This window comes from Marmota monax, unplaced genomic scaffold, assembly GCF_021218885.2.
Source record: "Marmota monax isolate L192 unplaced genomic scaffold, Marmota_monax_Labrador192_F-V1.1 WCK01_AAM20220418_F8-fsc00119, whole genome shotgun sequence".
NCBI classification, from domain to species: Eukaryota; Metazoa; Chordata; class Mammalia; order Rodentia; family Sciuridae; genus Marmota; species Marmota monax.
In genome coordinates, this window is record NW_026694771.1 from 4,375,098 (window position 1) to 4,394,353 (window position 19,256).

General features: G+C 41.3%; 1 protein-coding gene across 1 annotated transcript in view; it reads right to left on the reverse strand.

Moving 5' to 3' along the window:
* Sidt1 (SID1 transmembrane family member 1) overlaps positions 1 to 9,051 on the reverse strand; it is an 83,749-nt gene extending 74,698 nt beyond the window's left edge. Inside the window, exon 1 of the mRNA XM_046425163.2 lies at positions 8,218 to 9,051. Within this exon, the coding sequence (XP_046281119.1) occupies positions 8,218 to 8,439 (222 nt within the window). The 5' untranslated portion in view covers positions 8,440 to 9,051. The remainder of the gene's footprint in view (positions 1 to 8,217) is intronic.
* Between the last annotated feature and the right edge of the window lie 10,205 nt (positions 9,052 to 19,256).

The window sequence follows — 19,256 nt, forward strand, 5'->3', positions numbered from 1 at the left end:
CGTTTTATCACCATTTAAGCTTCTGCAAGAGTGCATAACATAGATATTTGGGAGAATATTTTCCCTAAAAGATGAGTAGAAAAAGACCAGAAAAATGGGTTGGTGGGTTGGGGCAGAGCAAGAAAAGTTTACAAATAAAAGGAATAGTGTAGAAACATAAGGAAAGGGGAAATGAGAGAGAAGGTGAGAAACATGTTTAAAGAATTGAAGGAAAATCAATTTTCCTGAAGCATGGAAGGCCATTATTTTCCTGAAGAGTGTTATAAACCATGTTAGGTACATAAGGGCTTTATTCTAAGGGCAACAGAAAGCCTTTGGAAGGTTTTAAGTGCTGCCACTGTTTCCACAGTCATCCCTGGACACACAACGTTGCTTCAATTGCTGCTGAATAACTTCTTCCTTGCATCATTGGCTCCCAAATCAAAATCTGAGGAAATCTGTTCTTATTGGCAGCACCTAGGCTATATGCCTATGCCTGAGTTGGACGGGTGTGGGGTTGTGAAAGCAGGAGGGAAGATGAGAAAGCAAGTACCTGGTGTTCAACTCTGACATGGAAGGGGAACCACCTCCAGCTGAGACCCATGAAGTGGGGAATTCCTCCAAACACATGGGAATGGGGTTCACATGCTGGACAGTCAAAACATGTCTTAGTTCTAAATGCAGTGTCAAGACTTGTCTTCTAAAACAATTATTCCATGAAGCACACTTTAGGTAATATTGTCCTAGATATTTTTCACAGGAGCTGATGTCAATACAGGTATGTCCAGAAGACTCTAACCTAACCGTGAGCTGCCTGTGCCTCATGCTTCAATACCTACCCGTCTTCTGTCTCAACAGGGTTTCTCTCCATTTTTGCATTGGTTTCTCAATTCCACTGGCTTATCTCTGAGCATCTCCAGGCTCAGTTCCTGGGACACAGCCAGCAACCTGTACTAGTTCACCATTCTTTTGGGTATGAGACTGTTCATTTGTATGTGATTCCTTTTCTCCTCTTTAAATTTCCTGCCTCCTTCTATCTCTTGCTCAGTCTTTTCCTATAAGGAGACTTTCAAAAAATAATTATTTTATGGTTGAGCCAAACCCAAGGATCCACTCCCCAGATTTTATTTATATGCTGACTGATTGCACAGCAGGCAAGCTCCTCCTAGAGCTATTTTGAAGCCTACTTAATTAATGCTCTGAAGATGGAGAAGCATCAGAAAATTTTTGTGATGATTGTAAATTATCTGTGCTTATTAGCTATTTATTTCTGTATAAAATTTATTGCCCAATTGGTGCCATTTATAACTGTAAATAAGTGTTTATAGGATATAAGTGCTATCTAAAGGAACTGCTTTCTAAACAAGACAAAATTGATCATCTACAAACATGTTCCTTTTCAAAGTCTTCAAAGACAACTTCTCAAGATAGCAGAAGGGGCCTTAGGGGAGAAAAAACTATGTCTAACTGTGGAGTGACAATATGGCAGAGGTGAAATATCCTCTTTGAATTCTTTTCTGAAGAATTCAGGTGAGATGCTCCTCTTTAAATGGGAATAGATAGAAGGTAGTGTGTGCATACCAGTGTTCTTCCTGCCAATGTCTGGGTTTACATTAGCTATTCTCCAACAAATGCACTAGCTTCAGTGCACCCCATGAGGCACTTTTCTTTTTCTTTCTTTTTCTTTTTTTTTTTTTTTTTTTGATACCAGGGATTGAACTCAGGGGCACTCAATCACTGAGCCACATTCCCAGCCCTATTTTATATTTTATTTAGAAACAGGACCTCACTGAGTTGCTTAGTGCCTTGCTTTTGCTGAGGCTGGCTATGAACTCCATCCTCCTGCCTCAGCCTCCCAAGCTGCTGGGATTACAGGTGTGTACCACCGGGCCTGGCCCATGAGAGCTTTTAGAAGGGTTTGTTTGTAGCTGTACGGCATCCAAAACTGTTGCATGTTATGGAGGAAAATCCCCTATTCCATCCCACTGTGTGAACTTTATGGGGGATGGACAAGGCAGCCTATAGATCCCAAAGGCTCAGATGCATGACCTATGCATCCATTTGGCACTTTCAGTTGAGAGGAAATGACACAAAGATGAAAGGAAGTTTAGATTTCACTGGTGATGGAGGCATCAATGGGGCACATGTGGAGGCTATATGCAATGATAGTAGAGGCAGTGATGGCAGAGTGGGCCATTCCTGCTGCGTAACTATGGCTGTGGTTTCCTATGGCTTAGTCTCTTGGTCCTCAATGTTGTCTCAGGCTGGTAACTCACGTTTCTCTACTTATGTTAGCAGGTTGATTTCTGTTGTTTGTAGACAAGAAACTTGCCTGACTCTATGTCCTCTTCCCTTCCCTGTCCATTTCTCTTGCACCTAATAGTCATTTGGGGGCTTCACTATTCATAATTTTCCCTGATCCCTCTTCACACCAAAACTTCACCACTGTTTGTCTCTCCTTATCCTTCTGTTTTGAAGATAATCATTGTCTCTCTTTCCTGGAAACATATAATTCTTCCTGGTGAGAGTGGTATGGAAAGGGAGGAAGACAAATACAGGAATCTTTTAGGCGGTAGATGGAAGAAATAAAACTGTGGGCATTCCTGTTTGGGGCTCACAACATATGCTTCCAGTTAGGAAGTTAATTATCATAGCTATGAGTCACTCTGTCCACAACAGGGCAGTTAATCTCGAAGGACAGAAACAGTCAGTTAGTCCTGTTTATTGTGGCTTATCTTCATGGCTGCTTAGTGAGGATCCAGAAATACCAGTTCTAAGGAATAACACTGCCCTGAAGTAACAGGTTAGTTGCATGGGCCTCCAAGCTGCCCTGTATCTTGATGAAAACAAAAACCCTAAAGGGATGAAGACAGGCCCTCTGGGATCCAGAGAGGTCACTTGTAAGCTCATGTTTGGTGGTGGCTGTGGTTCTCTGAAATACTTAAGAAAATCTGCCAACTTCATAGCTTGACTTAGTTTCTGCCCTGCTTGCCTGATATACACAGACCAAAGAATGCTTGGATAATTCATGGGGGAAAAACAATGATAAAAATCTTGTTTCACTTTTCAGTAATTGTAAGGAAGCTAAACATGAGTCTTAAACCAAAAGGTATGGCTGTGAGAATGAGACTATAGTATTTTAAGGTTATTGTTGTTGATAATCATTACAGGTATATATGCTCTTGTGGGAAGGAGAGTGATTTAATAGAAATATCCTGAGAAAATATCTTCTGGAACTTAAGATACATTCTTAGATTTGCTTTAAACTAGATTTGTGATTTTTGGATAAGTAATTTATTTCACTGGCTTTCAGTTTTCCTCCTGTTAAGTGAGAAGAGATTGACTTAAAAGGTTCTTTAATCTTAAGTTTAAAACACAATTAGCCCTTTCTTTTGGTTTCAAAGAATATTTTATATAAGTTTCTTTTAGTGATAGAAAAAAGAACAGAAAGTCTCAAGGGAAGTCTCAAAAAAATTTCATTTCTGTAGCTAAGCAGACTTGAAAAAGACAACTATTTTGACTTGAGCAAAGGAAAGAGTGGCACATGAAGTCAACTCAAATATTGACTGTCTGCCCCAATAACATTTCCTTTTCATCCTCCACTGTTGGTACTGTTCAAACTCCATAGCAAAATCTTGGTCATCAGGACACCAGCTTCTAGTAACTGAGTTATTCATCATGGCTCTGAACCAGGAGTAAGAAACAAAACTTACCTCCTGGAACAAATAAGACAGAGTATCTTTGCAGTTAGCAAAGCCTCAAGCAAGTAGAGGAGATCATGTCCAGAGAAGCAAGGAAAACTTGATGGAATGTCCATGTTCATAAGAGATTGGAAAGTTAAAAAAATGAGAGATTCATAGAAACATAAGATGCAGAGCAAAAAGGAGAGATAAAAGAATGTCAGGCATTAGAGGTGGTGGCAGCAGAAGGGAAGGTGGGGAATGATAATAAGAACACTAAGTACCAGGTGTGGAGTTGCTTTGTTCCAAAGCAGGGCAGTAAATGCAAACATACTAAGAATATAGGGAGGGTTTTTCAACATATGGTGCTGAACAAATGGACAGTATATGCAAAATAATAATAATAATGGCCTAAATAGAAACCTTAACCTTGAGATCTGTTAAATAAATTTGAGTTTGACTCTTAAAAACAAAACAAAACAAAACAAAACAAAACAAAACAAAACAAAACAAAACTTTGCCTTTCACAAAAAGGAACCTCAAATGGATAATATACCTAAACACAAAATATGAAACTATAAAACTCCCAAATTTCTGGATATAAAACCATTGGTTGATATTAAAAAAGCCAAAGATTGTTCTCTGGGTACAGAAATGCATAATACATGTCATTAAAAGACAAATGCGTCAGTTTAATAAACATAAGAGACATTTCCAGGGAAACATTTCAAATTCTATGACAAACATTCAGTTCTGTTATTTAAAGCCTCAGAAGAGATAACCTGTTGTGCAGTGGTTAGATTTTTATTTAAGGGCTTCTTATTACCATCTACCTTACACAGAAACATCTGGTCATTGCCTTGCCAGTCTCTACAAGGATATTCTCATTTCCCGGTACACTTCAGTTTATGCCCTCTGTCCCAAACAGATCCCTGGTGACTTTCCAACAAGGTGATTTCCTTGTAGTATGAATGAGCCCTGTGGTTACAGAACACCCTGTTTGCACAGTGTAACCCTATTCCTCTTAAAGAACGTCTCCAGAAACTTCCTTTCCAGAGAGATGAAATGAACCTGATCTTGCCTAACCTGCATCTTCAGTCATTATCTCCATTATTTTTCTTCACACTAGTCACTCCACTGTTTTAGGTTTTTTTTTTTTTCCCTAAATGGCAACTTCATATTTATATGACTCTATGGCTGGGAGGCATACAAGACTTTTCCTGGTGCTGAGTCCAGCTAACTTAGCATGACACGGCTGGGTAAACCCATCCTCTAGGACAGCATTTGGTATGGAAAATGCGGCTGATGGAAAGTATTAGGAGCAAGGCACCCACAACTCCTTTCTTTCTTCACCAAAGCCTAAATTTATATTAGACATTCTCCTGAAAGGCAAAAGAAAAACAAAGGAAAACAACAATGGCTTGAAGAGGAAGGGGTGAAAGATTAAAACTCAAAATTTTTTTTTCTAAACCTCAATTTTTGCTGATTGAAGAAAGGTGATGGGAAATAACCCTGCAGGGAAAGAGACCCTGACCAACTGAGACATTGGTCAGGTTAGTGGAAAACCAGTCTAGTCTAAGTTTCTGCTCTAGAGATTACAGATCTTTATTTAGCAGAGCTCCTTAGTGAGTTTGAAGTTGACAGTGGAGGGGGAAAAAAAGTTCAACATGAGAGAGTAATAAAAATTTAGAGTGTGGAGGCCAGCATTTGGAAAATGTTGGTAGTTCAGGGCCTGAAAGAAAGAGCTACCCTCTTGAGATCTCCCCTTAGATAGTGTTGCCTAAGTTTCTTTCTTTCTTTTTTTTTGGTGGTGGTGCTGGGGATTGAACCCAGGACCTTGTACATGCAAGACAAACACTCTACCCACTGAGCTATATCCCCAATGTCTCACATACCCTGTGCTGTGGTACAATTCCCTTGTGTTATTTCAAACCTTCAGTAAAATTCTGCTACCCCCACCACCTATGTTCATGACATTGTTCTTCAACTTGGGGCAAAGCAGATCAAGAAGAGAGGAGGCCATCAGTAGAAAATGAGAGTAATGGTTTGGACAGAAAGATCTGGAAATGGTCATCTCTGGAAAAATCAACAGGAACATGGCTGGAGAGAAGAGGGTAATTTCCTATGGTAAGTAGATTGGGGGTTCCACTCTTTCATTTACATATTGAAAATATGTCTCAGAAAACTGTAAGGTTTGACATCTGTTTTATATTAGTGCATACCGACATTAAAATAATTGAAATGATTCTCAAGTTTGTATTTCTCAGACTAGTAGTAACATTTTAGTGAAAATTCAAAGGACTGTAAGGTTGACAACTTTTTAAAAAACATTGTTTCATAAAATAAAGGTACTATCTTTTTTTTTTTTTTTTTTTAATGGTGTCTTATTATATTGCTGGTTGGCTTTGAAGCCAAAATCCTCCTGTCTCAGGCTCCCAAGTATCTGGGATTACAGAAATTGGTTTCAATAAAAGACATTTAAACACACATACAGGCAACATATAAAGGACACAATAGAATATTTAAAAATTTTTTGTTCCTCTTAAAAGTAAAATTTATTTTTGTTTTTATCTGAAATGATCTCACATATTCGAACCTATTAAATTGAAAGCAATGCATATTTTAACTTCAGCTTAAAGGTGTTGTAGACTTTTATTCACTTACTTGTTCATTTTTTTAAAAAAATTATAAATCTATATGTGCCAGGCACTGCACTAGATACTAAGATACAGTAATGAACATGATTGTATCTTTGTCTTCAATAACTCAAGGTTTAGTAGGAAAATCAAGTAGGTGACCTCAACTGCATACACAGCAACTTGTGCTGTAGTAGAGAAATTTACACAGAACTAAGGAGGGAAAATCAAAATCAGCATTTAAAAAGCAGTCAATTTGGGCTAGGGTTGTGGCTCAGTGGCAGAGCACTTGCCTTGCATGCGTGAGATACTGGGTTTGATCCTCGGCACCACATAAAAATTAATAAATAAAATAAAGGTATTGTGTCCATCTACAACTAAAAGGATTTTTTTTTAAAAAAGCAGTTAGTTTATCTCAAAGCAGCACTGCAAGAAACATCAAAGTCTGATGCTAGGATTTACTTTGCATGTGTAAGCTGTTTCCTTACCAATGACTGAGGGAGAAGCTGATATTATACCGCAGAGATCATGGGGTTTTTCAGACTTTTCCATTCCATGGGAATCACAGGGCTGGGAACATACCTCATGGGTAATATATCAACCAACCAACTTGTAGGGGACCTCATGCTAGATAGGAAGAAGTTGAGTGGGTTTGGGAAATAAAAACTGCCCCCTCCCTCTTGTCTGCAATGTAAGTTACTGCCCATAGTCCCTCTGTCCATTACAGGACATACAACCTGAAGGTGACAGGAGGATGGAGCAGGGTAAGGGCTGTGCTGCCATGGACATAGTGCCACAGGGTTGTCTGACAGACTCAAGATGGGAAACTTAGGGCACTTCATCAGTACACAGAATTGGAAGATATCTGGGAGTAGCAAAAGGCACCTTTGTCCCCCTCCCCGGCCCCACCACAATATAAGCCCTTTCTAGTTAAAGCAAGGAGGTTTTCCAGTTGTGAGCCTGAATGAGAATAAGAATCAGAGAAGGAGAAATATGGTGGTATCCCAATCATCTGGTTCTGGAATTTTCCAAAGGAGTTGGGAATGCTGGCACAGTAAGGTACAAATAAACGCATCAATATGGGAAGAAGATCCAGAGGCAGGTACACTGTAGATTCTCTCTCTCTTGTTCTGTGATCCAGAAGGTACCATATTGAAGGGACAAAAAAAGCGAACCACATACATTTTCTTAAAATTATGTAATCAGAGTATATATGTCAAAAGCACAGTTATTGAAACAATCCTCCGCCCTTGTCTCACCTCAACTTTCTCAGAAATAAGTCTAGAACTTTCACACAATTATTCATCCTTATTTAAGATAAAATCCTGGGCAGATCAGGTGATGGCTGCAGTTCCAATGTCTTTGACCAGGTCTTCTCGCTTCTCTGAAGCACATACTGTGACAATGGTACCGAAAGGCAGGACGTGACTATTGAATACACAGAGGTTCTGCAGCTTTCGTCCATTCTCACACGATTTCCATTTTAGAATCTTAGCAGCTCTCCCTCCCCGTGCGCAATGAAATAGAAGGGTCTTGGATCACACAAATGAAAGGAGATTCCTTTCCCGCACGGGTTTGGGAACAGAGGTTCGGTCTTTCCTGCCCTCCCGCAAACCTAGGAATTATGACTTTCCTGGAGAAAGGCCCAGCAGGGAGCAAGGACCCGCAGAAGGTGCAGGGAATTAGCGCCTCTGCAGAGCCCACAATTACCAGTGACCAGGCCGGCGTAGGCGCGAGGTGAAGCGGAGTTGTCTGCGAGGCTGGCTGTGGCAGCTCTGGCAGGGCAGTGATTGCTTTTCGGGAGAAAGGAAATGACGGTTTCTAAGTCCCAAGGCCAATTCTCAGGGGAACCCAAAGCAAGCGACCCAGGTGTTGAAACCTGGCAAGTTCTAGGAGTCGAGCGAGGGGAGCAAGTGTCTTACCTGGCCAGGCTGGCTGGTGTAGTTGAAGGAGTAGATGTTCTCGGTGCTGAGGTTCACTATCCCGCTGTAGACGTGATTGAAATCTGCGCCCCTGGCGGGGTCGCTTGGGGCGCCGCGCAGCGCTGCGGACTGCGTGGGGGGCTTCGCTGGGCGACCCGGCGCCACAGCCCACAGTAGCCAGGGCAGCGCACAGAGCAGCGTGTGCCGCTGGCAGGCGCGCATGGTGGGCGCCGAGCCGGGCAGGGAGGAGAGCCACCCTGGGGAGGGGGTGATCCGGGAGCCCGTCCTTCCAAAGCGGTTTGCAGAGCCGGCGCCGGCTTCAGCGCAGTGAGAGCAGTGCCGGGCCAGCCCCGAAGGGCTGATTAAATATTGATGTGCTGCCTGGGGTCTCCAAGGGAGATCACTGGTGGAGAGTAAGGGGAACGCGTGCTGTGGGGGCGGGGGTCTGTTGCTTTCCCCTCCTGCTTCTAAGTCTCGCCTTCCTCATCGCAGGGAATCTCCCACTTACCCAGACAGAATTTCAACCGATCTCTTCCCCCTTTACCTCAACAAATATAATAACAAAAAAGCTATTGAGCTATTGAATACATTAGCCTGGAAAAATCGACCTGACCAGCCATCGAGGAGGAAATACGGTCCCTTTCAAATATGCACCTTGGCTGCCGGTGAGCAAATAGAAAGCAAAAGAACCTGTCCCCCAAGAGGATGCACGAGTTCGGTTTTGCAGGTTGCTCTCTGCAGAGAACTCTTGGGGGTGTGAATGATGATTATTCTCTATTCTCCCTTCTCTGAAAGGAGCCCTTCTCGGACACCTGTTTTATTTCCTTGTTACCTCCTATTCTCTCAGGAGAGCCTCACGTCATCTCTCTCTCTCTCTCTCTCTCTCTCTCTCTCTCTCTCTCCTTCTCCCTCCCTCCCTCCCTATATGTGTCACGTATGTAAATATGAACAGTCATAAAAAAATAGATATGGTAAAGAGGACAATTTCAGCTCTGCCTGAAGTCTAGTCCCAGAATTTGTCAAAGAGGACTAGAGTAACTAGATTTATGCAGAAGGCATTTCTTCCCAGCGTCTTTCTTGCTTTACCTCTGCAGTGACTTCTTGCAGATTCCAGGAGAATTCCCAGTATCCTAAATTGCTTTTTAAGAAACAGAAATCACAGCCCATCACAAAAATGAAATACCCTTCCAGCAAAAATTGGGGCTGTAGATTTAGAGAGCAATACTACCAGGTAAGGAGTAGAGTAAGAGGATCCATGGTAAGTCCTTGGAAAACAGCCAAGTTAGGTGTGGGAGAAGACTGACTGTTTTATTTCAGCATTTTGTAAACTGGAAGAAAATAGAATTGTTAACCTGAAGGGACATTAAAAGAAAAAATCTACCAAGAAAAAAGACCTTGTTCAAAGATTTAAGATTAGAGATTTAAATCTTAGTACTTGCCATTCAAATGAAGGAGGATGTTTGTTTTCCTCATTGAATTCCTACAAATTATTAAAGTATCAGGAATAAATGCAGTATCTATACAGTTTTTAAACTGTAATCAGAAAACAATGCTGATGGAAGATTGACTTAGACTACTCCTTATTAGGACAATTTTCACTTTAAAAAAATAAGCTCTTGAAAATGTATACACATGTAAGCAAAAAAAAATTTTTTTCCTTCAAAGAAGTGTCTAGGAGTAAAAATTTTAAGTAGAATTTACTATTTTTGAGAAACATAACAATTTCACCCACAATTTGAATGGCTTTAAACTGCTTTATTGATAATGTGTATTTCTCTTTTCAAAATCTAACAAAATTTCACTTTGAACTTGAAATTTATGAAGACCTTTGAAATTAGCTGGGGTGGCCAGTCCAAAGCAGTCTCTAGAGATGTAGGATACTGGAGTCTTAAACATTATGAGACACTAGGAACTGGCTGTTTCACAAAGCAACACCTTCTTTTCTGGACAAGCATCTCATTTGAAAGATATTTCAGATTCTTAGTTGAAACCTACCTTTCTCCCAAATTCACTTATACTAGTCCAGCCCTCTGGAGCCACTGGAATAAACCTAATCCTTCTTCCACATGACAGCCTTGTAGATATTTGAAAGGATTCTTCCTTCAAAACTTTGTCCTAACTTTAAGCCATGAAATTAGGAACAATTGGAACAGATTCTTGGACACAGAATGAATATTTATTATGTAAGTATTATTCCTAAGCCATTGTAGGTGGTATCTATTTTCTTTTTTCTTTTTTTTTTTTAAATTTTTTATTGTGGGTTGTTCAAAACATTACAAATTTCTTGACATATCATATTCGACACTTTGATTCAAGTGGCTTATGAACTCCCACCTTCACCCCATTCACAGATTGCAGAATCACATCAGTTACACATCCATTGATTTACAAATTGCCATACTAGTGTCTGTTGTGCTCCGCTGCCTTTCCCATCCTCCACCCTCCCCCCTCCCCACCTCTCCCCTCCCCTCCCCTCCTCTCTCTCTACCTCCTCCACTGTATAACCCTGAGGGTCTCCTTCCATTACCATGCAATTTCCCTTCTCTCTCCCTTTCCCTCCCACCTCTCATCCCTGTTAAATGTTAATCTTCTTCTCCTGCTCTTCATCCCTACTCTGTTCTTAGTTACTCTCCTTATATCAAAGAAGACAATTGGCATTTGTTTTTTAGGGATTGGCTAGCTTCACTTAGCATAATCTGCTCTAATGCCATCCATTTCCCTGTAAATTCTATGATTTTGTCATTTTTTAATGCAGAGTAATACTCCATTGTGTATAAATGCCACATTTTTTTTATCCATTCGTCTATTGAAGGGCATCTAGGTTGGTTCCACAGTCTTGCTATTGTGAACTGTGCTGCTATGAACATCGATGTAGCAGTGTCCCTGTAGCATGCTCTTTTTAGGTCTTTAGGGAATAGACCGAGAAGGGGAATAGCTGGGTCAAATGGTGGCTCCATTCCCAGCTTTCCAAGAAATCTCCATACTGCTTTCCAAATTGGCTGCACCAATCTGCAGTCCCACCAGCAATGTACAAGTGTACCCTTTTCCCCACATCCTTGCCAGCACTTGTTGTTGTTTGACTTCCTAATGGCTGCCAATCTTACTGGAGTGAGATGGTATCTTAGGGTGGTTTTGATTTGCATTTCTCTGACAGCTAGAGATGGTGAGCATTTTTTCATGTACTTGTTGATTGACTGTATGTCCTCCTCTGAGAAGTGTCTGTTCAGGTCCTTGGCCCATTTGTTGATTGGGTTGTTTGTTCTCTTATTGTCTAATTTTTTGAGTTCTTTGTATACTCTGGATATTAGGGCTCTATCTGAAGTGTGAGGAGTAAAGATTTGTTCCCAGGGTGTAGGCTCCCTATTTACCTCTCTTATTGTTTCTTTTGCTGAGAAAAAACTTTTTAGTTTGAGTAAGTCCCATTTGTTGATTCTAGTTATTAACTTTTGTGCTATGGGTGTCCTATTGAGGAATTTGGAGCCCGACCCCACCGACTGTAGATCGTAGCCAACTTTTTCATATATAAGACGGCGCGTCTCTGATTTGATATCAAGCTCCTTGATCCATTTTGAATTCACTTTTGTGCATGGCGAGAGAAAGGGGTTCAGTTTCATTTTGTTGCATATGGATTTCCAGTTTTCCCAGCACCATTTGTTGAAGATGCTATCCTTCCTCCATTGCATGCTTTTAACCCCTTTATCAAATATAAGATAGTTGTAGTTTTGTGGATTGGTTTCTGTGTCCTCTATTCTGTACCATTGGTCCACCCGCCTGTTTTGGTACCAGTACCATGCTGTTTTTGTTACTATTGCTCTGTAGTATAGTTTGAAGTCTGGTATCGCTATACCGCCTGATTCACACTTCCTGCTTAGCATTGTTTTTGCTATTCTGGGTCTTTTATTTTTCCATATGAATTTCATGATTGCTTTCTCTATTTCTACAAGAAATGCCGTTGGGATTTTGATTGGCATTGCATTAAACCTATAGAGAACTTTTGGTAATATCGCCATTTTGATGATGTTAGTTCTGCCTATCCATGAACAGGGTATATTTTTCCATCTTCTAAGATCTTCTTCTATTTCTCTCTTTAGGGTTCTGTAGTTTTCATTGTATAAGTCTTTCACCTCTTTTGTTAGGTTGATTCCCAAGTATTTTATTTTTTTTGAAGATATTTTGAATGGAGTGGTTGTCCTCATTTCCATTTCAGAGGATTTGTCGCTGATATACAGGAATGCCTTTGATTTATGCGTGTTGATTTTATATCCTGCCACTTTGCTGAATTCATTTATTAGCTCTAATAGTTTCTTTGTAGAGCCTTTTGGGTCTGCTAGGTATAGAATCATATCATCTGCAAATAGTGATAATTTAAGTTCTTCTTTTCCTATTTTGATGCCTTTAATTTCTTTCGTCTGTCTAATTGCTCTGGCCAGTGTTTCGAGAACTATGTTGAACAGAAGTGGAGAGAGAGGGCATCCCTGTCTTGTTCCAGATTTTAGAGGGAATGCCTTCAGTTTTTCTCCATTCAGAATGATGCTAGCCTGAGGCTTAGCATAGATTGCTTTTACAATATTGAGGTATGTTCCTGTTATCCCTAGTTTTTCTAGAGTTTTGAACATAAAGGGATGCTGTACTTTGTCGAATGCTTTTTCCGCATCTATCGAGATGATCATATGGTTCTTATTTTTAAGTCTATTGATGTGGTGAATAACATTTATTGATTTCTGTATATTGAACCAGCCTTGCATCCCAGGGATGAATCCTACTTGATCATGGTGTACAATTTTTTTCATATGTTTTTGTATCCGATTTGCCAGAATTTTATTGAGGATTTTTGCATCTAGGTTCATTAGAGATATTGGTCTGTAGTTTTCTTTCTTTGAAGTGTCTTTGTCTGGTTTAGGTATCAGAGTGATGTTGGCCTCATAGAATGAATTTGGAAGTTCTCCCTCCTTTTCTATTTCCTGAAGTAGCTTGAAAAGTATTGGTATTAGTTCTTCTTTAAAGGTTTTGTAAAATTCTGCTGTATACCCATCCGGACCTGGGCTTTTCTTAGTTGGTAGTCTTTTTATGGTTTCTTCTATTTCCTCAATTGATATTGTTCTGTTTAGGTTTTCTATATCCTCCTGACTCAATCTGGGCAGATCATATGACTTAAGAAATTTATCTATGCCTTCACTATCTTCTAATTTATTGGAGTATAAGGATTCAAAATAGTTTTTGATTATCTTCTGTATTTCTGAAGTGTCTGTTGTGATATTGCCTTTTTCATCCCGTATGCTAGTAATTTGAGTTCTCTCTCTTCTTCTCTTCGCTAGCATCGCTAAGGGTCTGTCGATTTTGTTTATTTTTTCAAAGAACCAACTTTTAGTTTTGTCAATTTTTTCAATTGTTTCTTTTGTTTCGATTTCATTAATTTCAGCTCTGATTTTAATTATTTCTTGCCTTCTACTTCTTTTGCTGTTGCTTTGCTCTTCTTTTTCAAGGATTTTGAGATGAAGTATGAGATCATTTATTTGTTGGTTTTTTCTTTTTTTAAGGAATGAACTCCAAGCAATGAATTTTCCTCTTAGAACTGCTTTCAATGTGTCCCATAGATTCCGATATGTTGTGTCTGTGTTTTCATTTATCTCTAAGAATTTTTTAATTTCCTTCTTGATGTCTTCTATAACCCATTGATCATTCAGTAACCTATTGTTCATTCTCCAAGTGATGTATGCTTTTTCCTTCCTTCTTTTATCGTTGATTTTCAGTTTCATTCCATTATGATCAGATAAGATGCATGTTATTATCTCTACTCCTTTATATTGTCTAAGAGTTGCCCTGTGACATAATATATGATCTATTTTTGAGAAGGATCCATGTGCTGCTGAGAAAAAAGTGTAACTGCTTGATGTTGGGTGGTATACTCTATATATGTCAATTAGGTCTAGGTTATTAATAGTGTTATTGAGTTCTATAGTTTCTTTATTCAACTTTTGTTTGGAAGATCTGTCCAGTGGCGAGAGAGGTGTGTTGAAGTCTCCCATGATTATGGTATGGTGGTCTATTAGACTCTTGAACTTGAGAAGAGTTTGTTTGATGAACATAGCTGCACCATTGTTTGGAGCATATATATTTATGATTGTTATGTCTTGTTGGTGTATGGTTCCCTTAAGCAGTATGTAGTGTCCCTCTTTATCCCTTTTGATTAACTTTGGCTTGAAATCTATTTTATTTGATATGAGTATGGACACTCCTGCTTGTTTCCGAAGTCCATATGAGTGATATGATTTTTCCCAACCTTTCACCTTCAGCCTATGTATGTCTTTTCCTATCAAATGCGTCTCCTGTAGGCAGCATATTGTTGGGTCTTGTTTTGTGATCCATTCTACTAGCCTGTGTCTCTTGATTGGTGAGTTTAAGCCATTAACATTTAGGGTTATTATTGAGATATGGGTTGTTCTTCCAGCCATATTTGTTTATTTCTGTTACTAAACATGGTTTGTTTTCCTCTTTGATTATTTCCCCCCCCCCTTTACTGTCCTACCTCCCACTGTTGGTTTTCATTGTTATTTTCCATTTCCTCTTCCTGTAATGCTTTGGCAAGGATGTTTTGAAGAGATGGTTTTCTAGCTGCGAATTCTTTAAACTTTTGTTTATCGTGGAAGGTTTTAATTTCATCCTCCATCCTGAAGCTTAATTTCGCTGGATACACAATTCTTGGTTGGAACCCATTTTCTTTCAGTGTTTGAAATATGTTATTCCAGGATCTTCTAGCTTTCAGAGTCTGTGTTGAAAGATCAGCTGTTATCCTGATTGGCTTACCCCTAAATGTAATCTGCTTCCTTTCTCTTGTAGCTTTTAAAATTCTCTCCTTATTCTGTATGTTGGGCATCTTCATTATAATGTGTCTAGGTGTGGATCTCTTATGATTTTGCACATTCGGCGTCCTGTAGGCTTCTAGGATTTGGGATTCTGTCTCATTCTTCAAGTCTGGGAAGTTTTCTTGTATTATTTCATTGAATAGACTGCTCATTCCTTTGGTTTGGAGCTCTGTACCTTCCTGTATCCCAATGACTCTTAAGTTTGGTCTCTTAATGTTATCCCATATTTCTTGGATGTTCTGCTCATGGTTTCTTAACAGTCTTGCTGAGCTGTCTATGTTCTTTTCCAGTTGAAATACTTTGTCTTCATTGTCTGATGTTCTATCTTCTAAGTGTTCTACTCTGTTGGTAGTATTCTCCATTGAGTTTTTAAGTTGGTTTATTGCTTCCTGCATTTCTAGGATTTCTGATTGTTTGTTTTTTATAACCTCTATCTCCCTGTATAGTTGATCCTTTGCTTCCTGGATTTGTTTGCGTAATTCGTTGTCGAAGTGATCTTTCATTTTCTGATTTTGCTGTTTAATGTCTTCCTTGATACTCCAGATCATCTGAAGCATGTATATCCTGAATTCTTCATCTGACATTCCATCTGCTGCAGCTGTTACCTCTTCTAAAGTTGCGTTGACCTGCATTGCTTGTGGTCCTTTCTTTCCTTGTCTTTTCATACTGCTTGCGTATCTTTCCTGCAGGTGCAGGCGGCGGCTCTGCTCTCTCCTTATTCCAATTGGGGTGTCATGGCTACCACGCCGGCAGGTCACTGGGCCTGTTCTGGGAGCTGGCGGCGGCTCTGTTCTGCCCCTACTCCAATTGGGGTGACGAGTGTACCACGCCGGCAGGCCACCGGGCCTGATCCGCCAGTCGGTTGCAGGTTTGCCTACCCTGCAGGCGCGGGCTGCGGCTCTACTCTGCCCCTACTCCAAATGGGGTGACGTGTCTGTCGTACCGGCAGGCCACTGGGCCTGTCCCCCTGGTCGGTCGCAGATCTGCCCACCTTTCGGGCACGGGTGGAGGCTCTGTTCTGCCCCTACTCCAATTGGGGTGTCGTGACTACCCCGCCTGCAGGATGCTGGGCCTGTTCCTGGCACGGGCGGCGACTCTGCTCTGCCACTACTCCAATTAGGGTGGTGTTTGTACCACGCCGGCAGGCTCCTGGGCCTGAGCCTGATCCGCCGGTCTGTTGTAGGTCTGCCTACCTTGGAGGCGCGGGCGGCGGATCTGCCCTGCCCCTCCTACCACGCCTGCGGACCCCTGGGCCTGATCTGCAGGTTGATCACTGGTCTGCTCACCCTGCGGGCACGGGTGGCGGTTCCGCTCCGCCCCCACTCCAATTGGGGTCACGTGACCACCGCACCGGCAGGGCCTGATCCGGGCGTGGGAGAAGGATCTGCTCTGCCCCTACTCCAGTTGGGGTGACGTGTGTACCACACTGGCAGGCCACTGGGCCTGACCCGCCAGGCTGTCACAGGTCTGTTTACCTTGCAAGCGCGAAGGGCGGCTCTGCCCTGCCCCTCCTACCACGCCCATGTACCACTGGGTCGCGGGTCTGCCCACATTGCGGGTGCGAGTGGCGGCTCCGCTCTGCCCCCTCTCCAATTGGGGTCACGCGGTCACCATGCTGGCGAGCCGCTGGGCCTGCTCCGGGCGCTGGCGGCGGCCCGGCTCCTCCCCTCTGGCTCGACGACAAATTGAGGAGACTCGGGTGACTGTGCCTCACCCCCCCTACCAGGAGACCAACTGCTTATGTCACCGCTGGTATTGATGAAGTTCTCTCCTCCGCCGCTTTCTGCTGACATCAGATCTCTGCCATGTTGGTATCCTATGCGAATGGCAGCATTTCGTTCCCCTTGCCGGGCAACCAAAGCAACGGGTGAGTCCTGACCGGCCCTCAGCAGGACCCGGACCGAGAAGCAGTTTCCGCGGGCTCCTAGCCCCGGTCCAGGGAAGTTCCGGGAGCCGGAACTCAGCCGCTCCGTGCTTGGTGTAAGCTCCTATAAGTGTGGTATCTATTTTCTACCAGAAAACTTGCCTTATGTACTACACATGATTCTGTGCTATGATCTAATCCTGATTCTGGAGACCAAATCCATTGAGTTATTTTCAATAATTAATCTCAGAATCACAAGATTGTTGTAAGGATAAAAGGAAGAAAAAAGTATTTAAAAGTATATTTAAAAGTTTATAATCGTTGTACAAACTAGCATTATTATTGTATGACTGCCAGTTCAATAACCAAAAAATAAAATATGGTTCATTGGTAGGTATTTTTAATATCTACAGCTCCAAAATTCCACTTTGAGAGACTGAATATCCAAATGGGCATTGGGAATAAAACTTTGGCCCATAACTTCTGCAGCTACTGACTCAGGAATCTGACCTATAAGCTTAGTGGCAACCAGTTCCTTGTACCAAACCACAACCTTGGCAGCAAGTGGTACAGAAAGTTAGGATTGGCCAGTGAGTCAGCTTACCTAGTTTTTGGCCCTGCTTTCAACACAAGATCTACTAGAGGAAGCCAAATATGCTCCTCAAATCATAAAGTGCCTTGCTTCTAGTTAGCCTTCCTTTAGCTTCTCCACACCACAAGCCAATCAGCACGTACCTGAAATGCTCTCTTGTTTTTTTTCACTACAAAGATTTCTCTCCCCTGCCTACCTTTGAGTCTATGCCAAGCACAAGTGATGGTGGCTCAATTTCTTGCTACATCATGCTCCGAATAACCTGTATTTGTTTTCATTTTATTTCCATAATTTTTCAGAAGATTCCACAGAGGTACTATCTGTATATCCTGTTACTGTGCATCCTAGTTATCTACCAGGTGTGATACTCACCCCTTGTGCACACAATATGCATTAACTTGTCAGACCAGCACTGTGTCTGAACCCAGCTGTCTTAGCTTTTGCTTTGGCTATCTAGGCTCATTTTGGTACAGAATTTTGTTTTTGGTTCCCATTGTTGGCCACCATTTTTTTAAAAAAATATTTTGTTTATTTAGTTGTAGTTGGACCTTTTATTTTCTTTTTATGTGGTGCTGAGGATCAAACCCAGGCCTTGCATGTGCTAGGCAAGCGCTCTACCGCTGAGTCACACCCCGATCCCTGTTGGCCATCTTTGTATGAGTTGGGCCATTCTTTTTTAAATCCCCTTTTGCTCTCTTTTCTGCTTCTGTTTTGTGTTGTGCTGTCTAAAAGTGTCACAGAGTAATAGGCCCCATAACCTTTCAGTTTGAGTTGGCCTTTACCCATCAATGCGGTTCTTATTCATTCAGACAAACTTTGCAGTAGGTCACCAATAAAACCAGATAGAATCATCTTTCCACCTGAGAATTTGGTCCACAGAGTGTTCTCTCTGGTGTTCCACCTGCCTGTGAGCACAGATTGTCAAGTCTGCATTTGGAGGCAGCTAACAATAAGTTGGGGGCTCAAGATGCAAAAGTGCAAAGCTTCACTTTTGACCAACCATTGCTGGTTCTTATGAAGTCAACTCAATCTGATTTTTCTCTTCTTCCAGGAAAAACTCCATCTTATATATACACACACCACAATCCTAATTCTTGCATTTAACTCCCTGAATGGCACAACTTCACCAAAGATAATAACAGCTTTCAGTGACTATTCTGGGAAAACAGTAGATTTGAACAAAATTGTGAGATAGATCCTATCAAATTGTTAACACCCAAACTCTCCCCAATATCCACTGAAACCAAAAGCAAAGAATGACTTCAAACTTACAGTTGAGGGCTTTATATCCAAAAGTGCACTAGCCCTTGTAACATTCCTATGCCACTAGGAAAGTAACCAAATGGACAAAGATATTGATTTGTTCAAGATCTCAGGAAGGAGTGGGGATGTAGCTCAGTGGGAGAGTACTTCATGAGGTCCTGGGTTTGATTCTCAGCACTGAAGACAAACAAACAAACAAACAACAAAAATCCCAAAAAACTCAGGGCCACAAACAAATGGTTACTTCTCATTCCTCATTAGCATTGAACCTAAACACTATCCTGTAATTAGCTCCTCCTCAAATTCTTCCTCATAGAGGATTATTGCCTTGCTTTTTTCAATGTTTAACAACAGTTAATATCTTTTTGCTTTCATCTGAGAGGATGACACCATACCGGGATGGTAAGACCCCTGGGACTCAGTGAAATCCTTTCCCATTTCCCCTAGGCCCTTAATC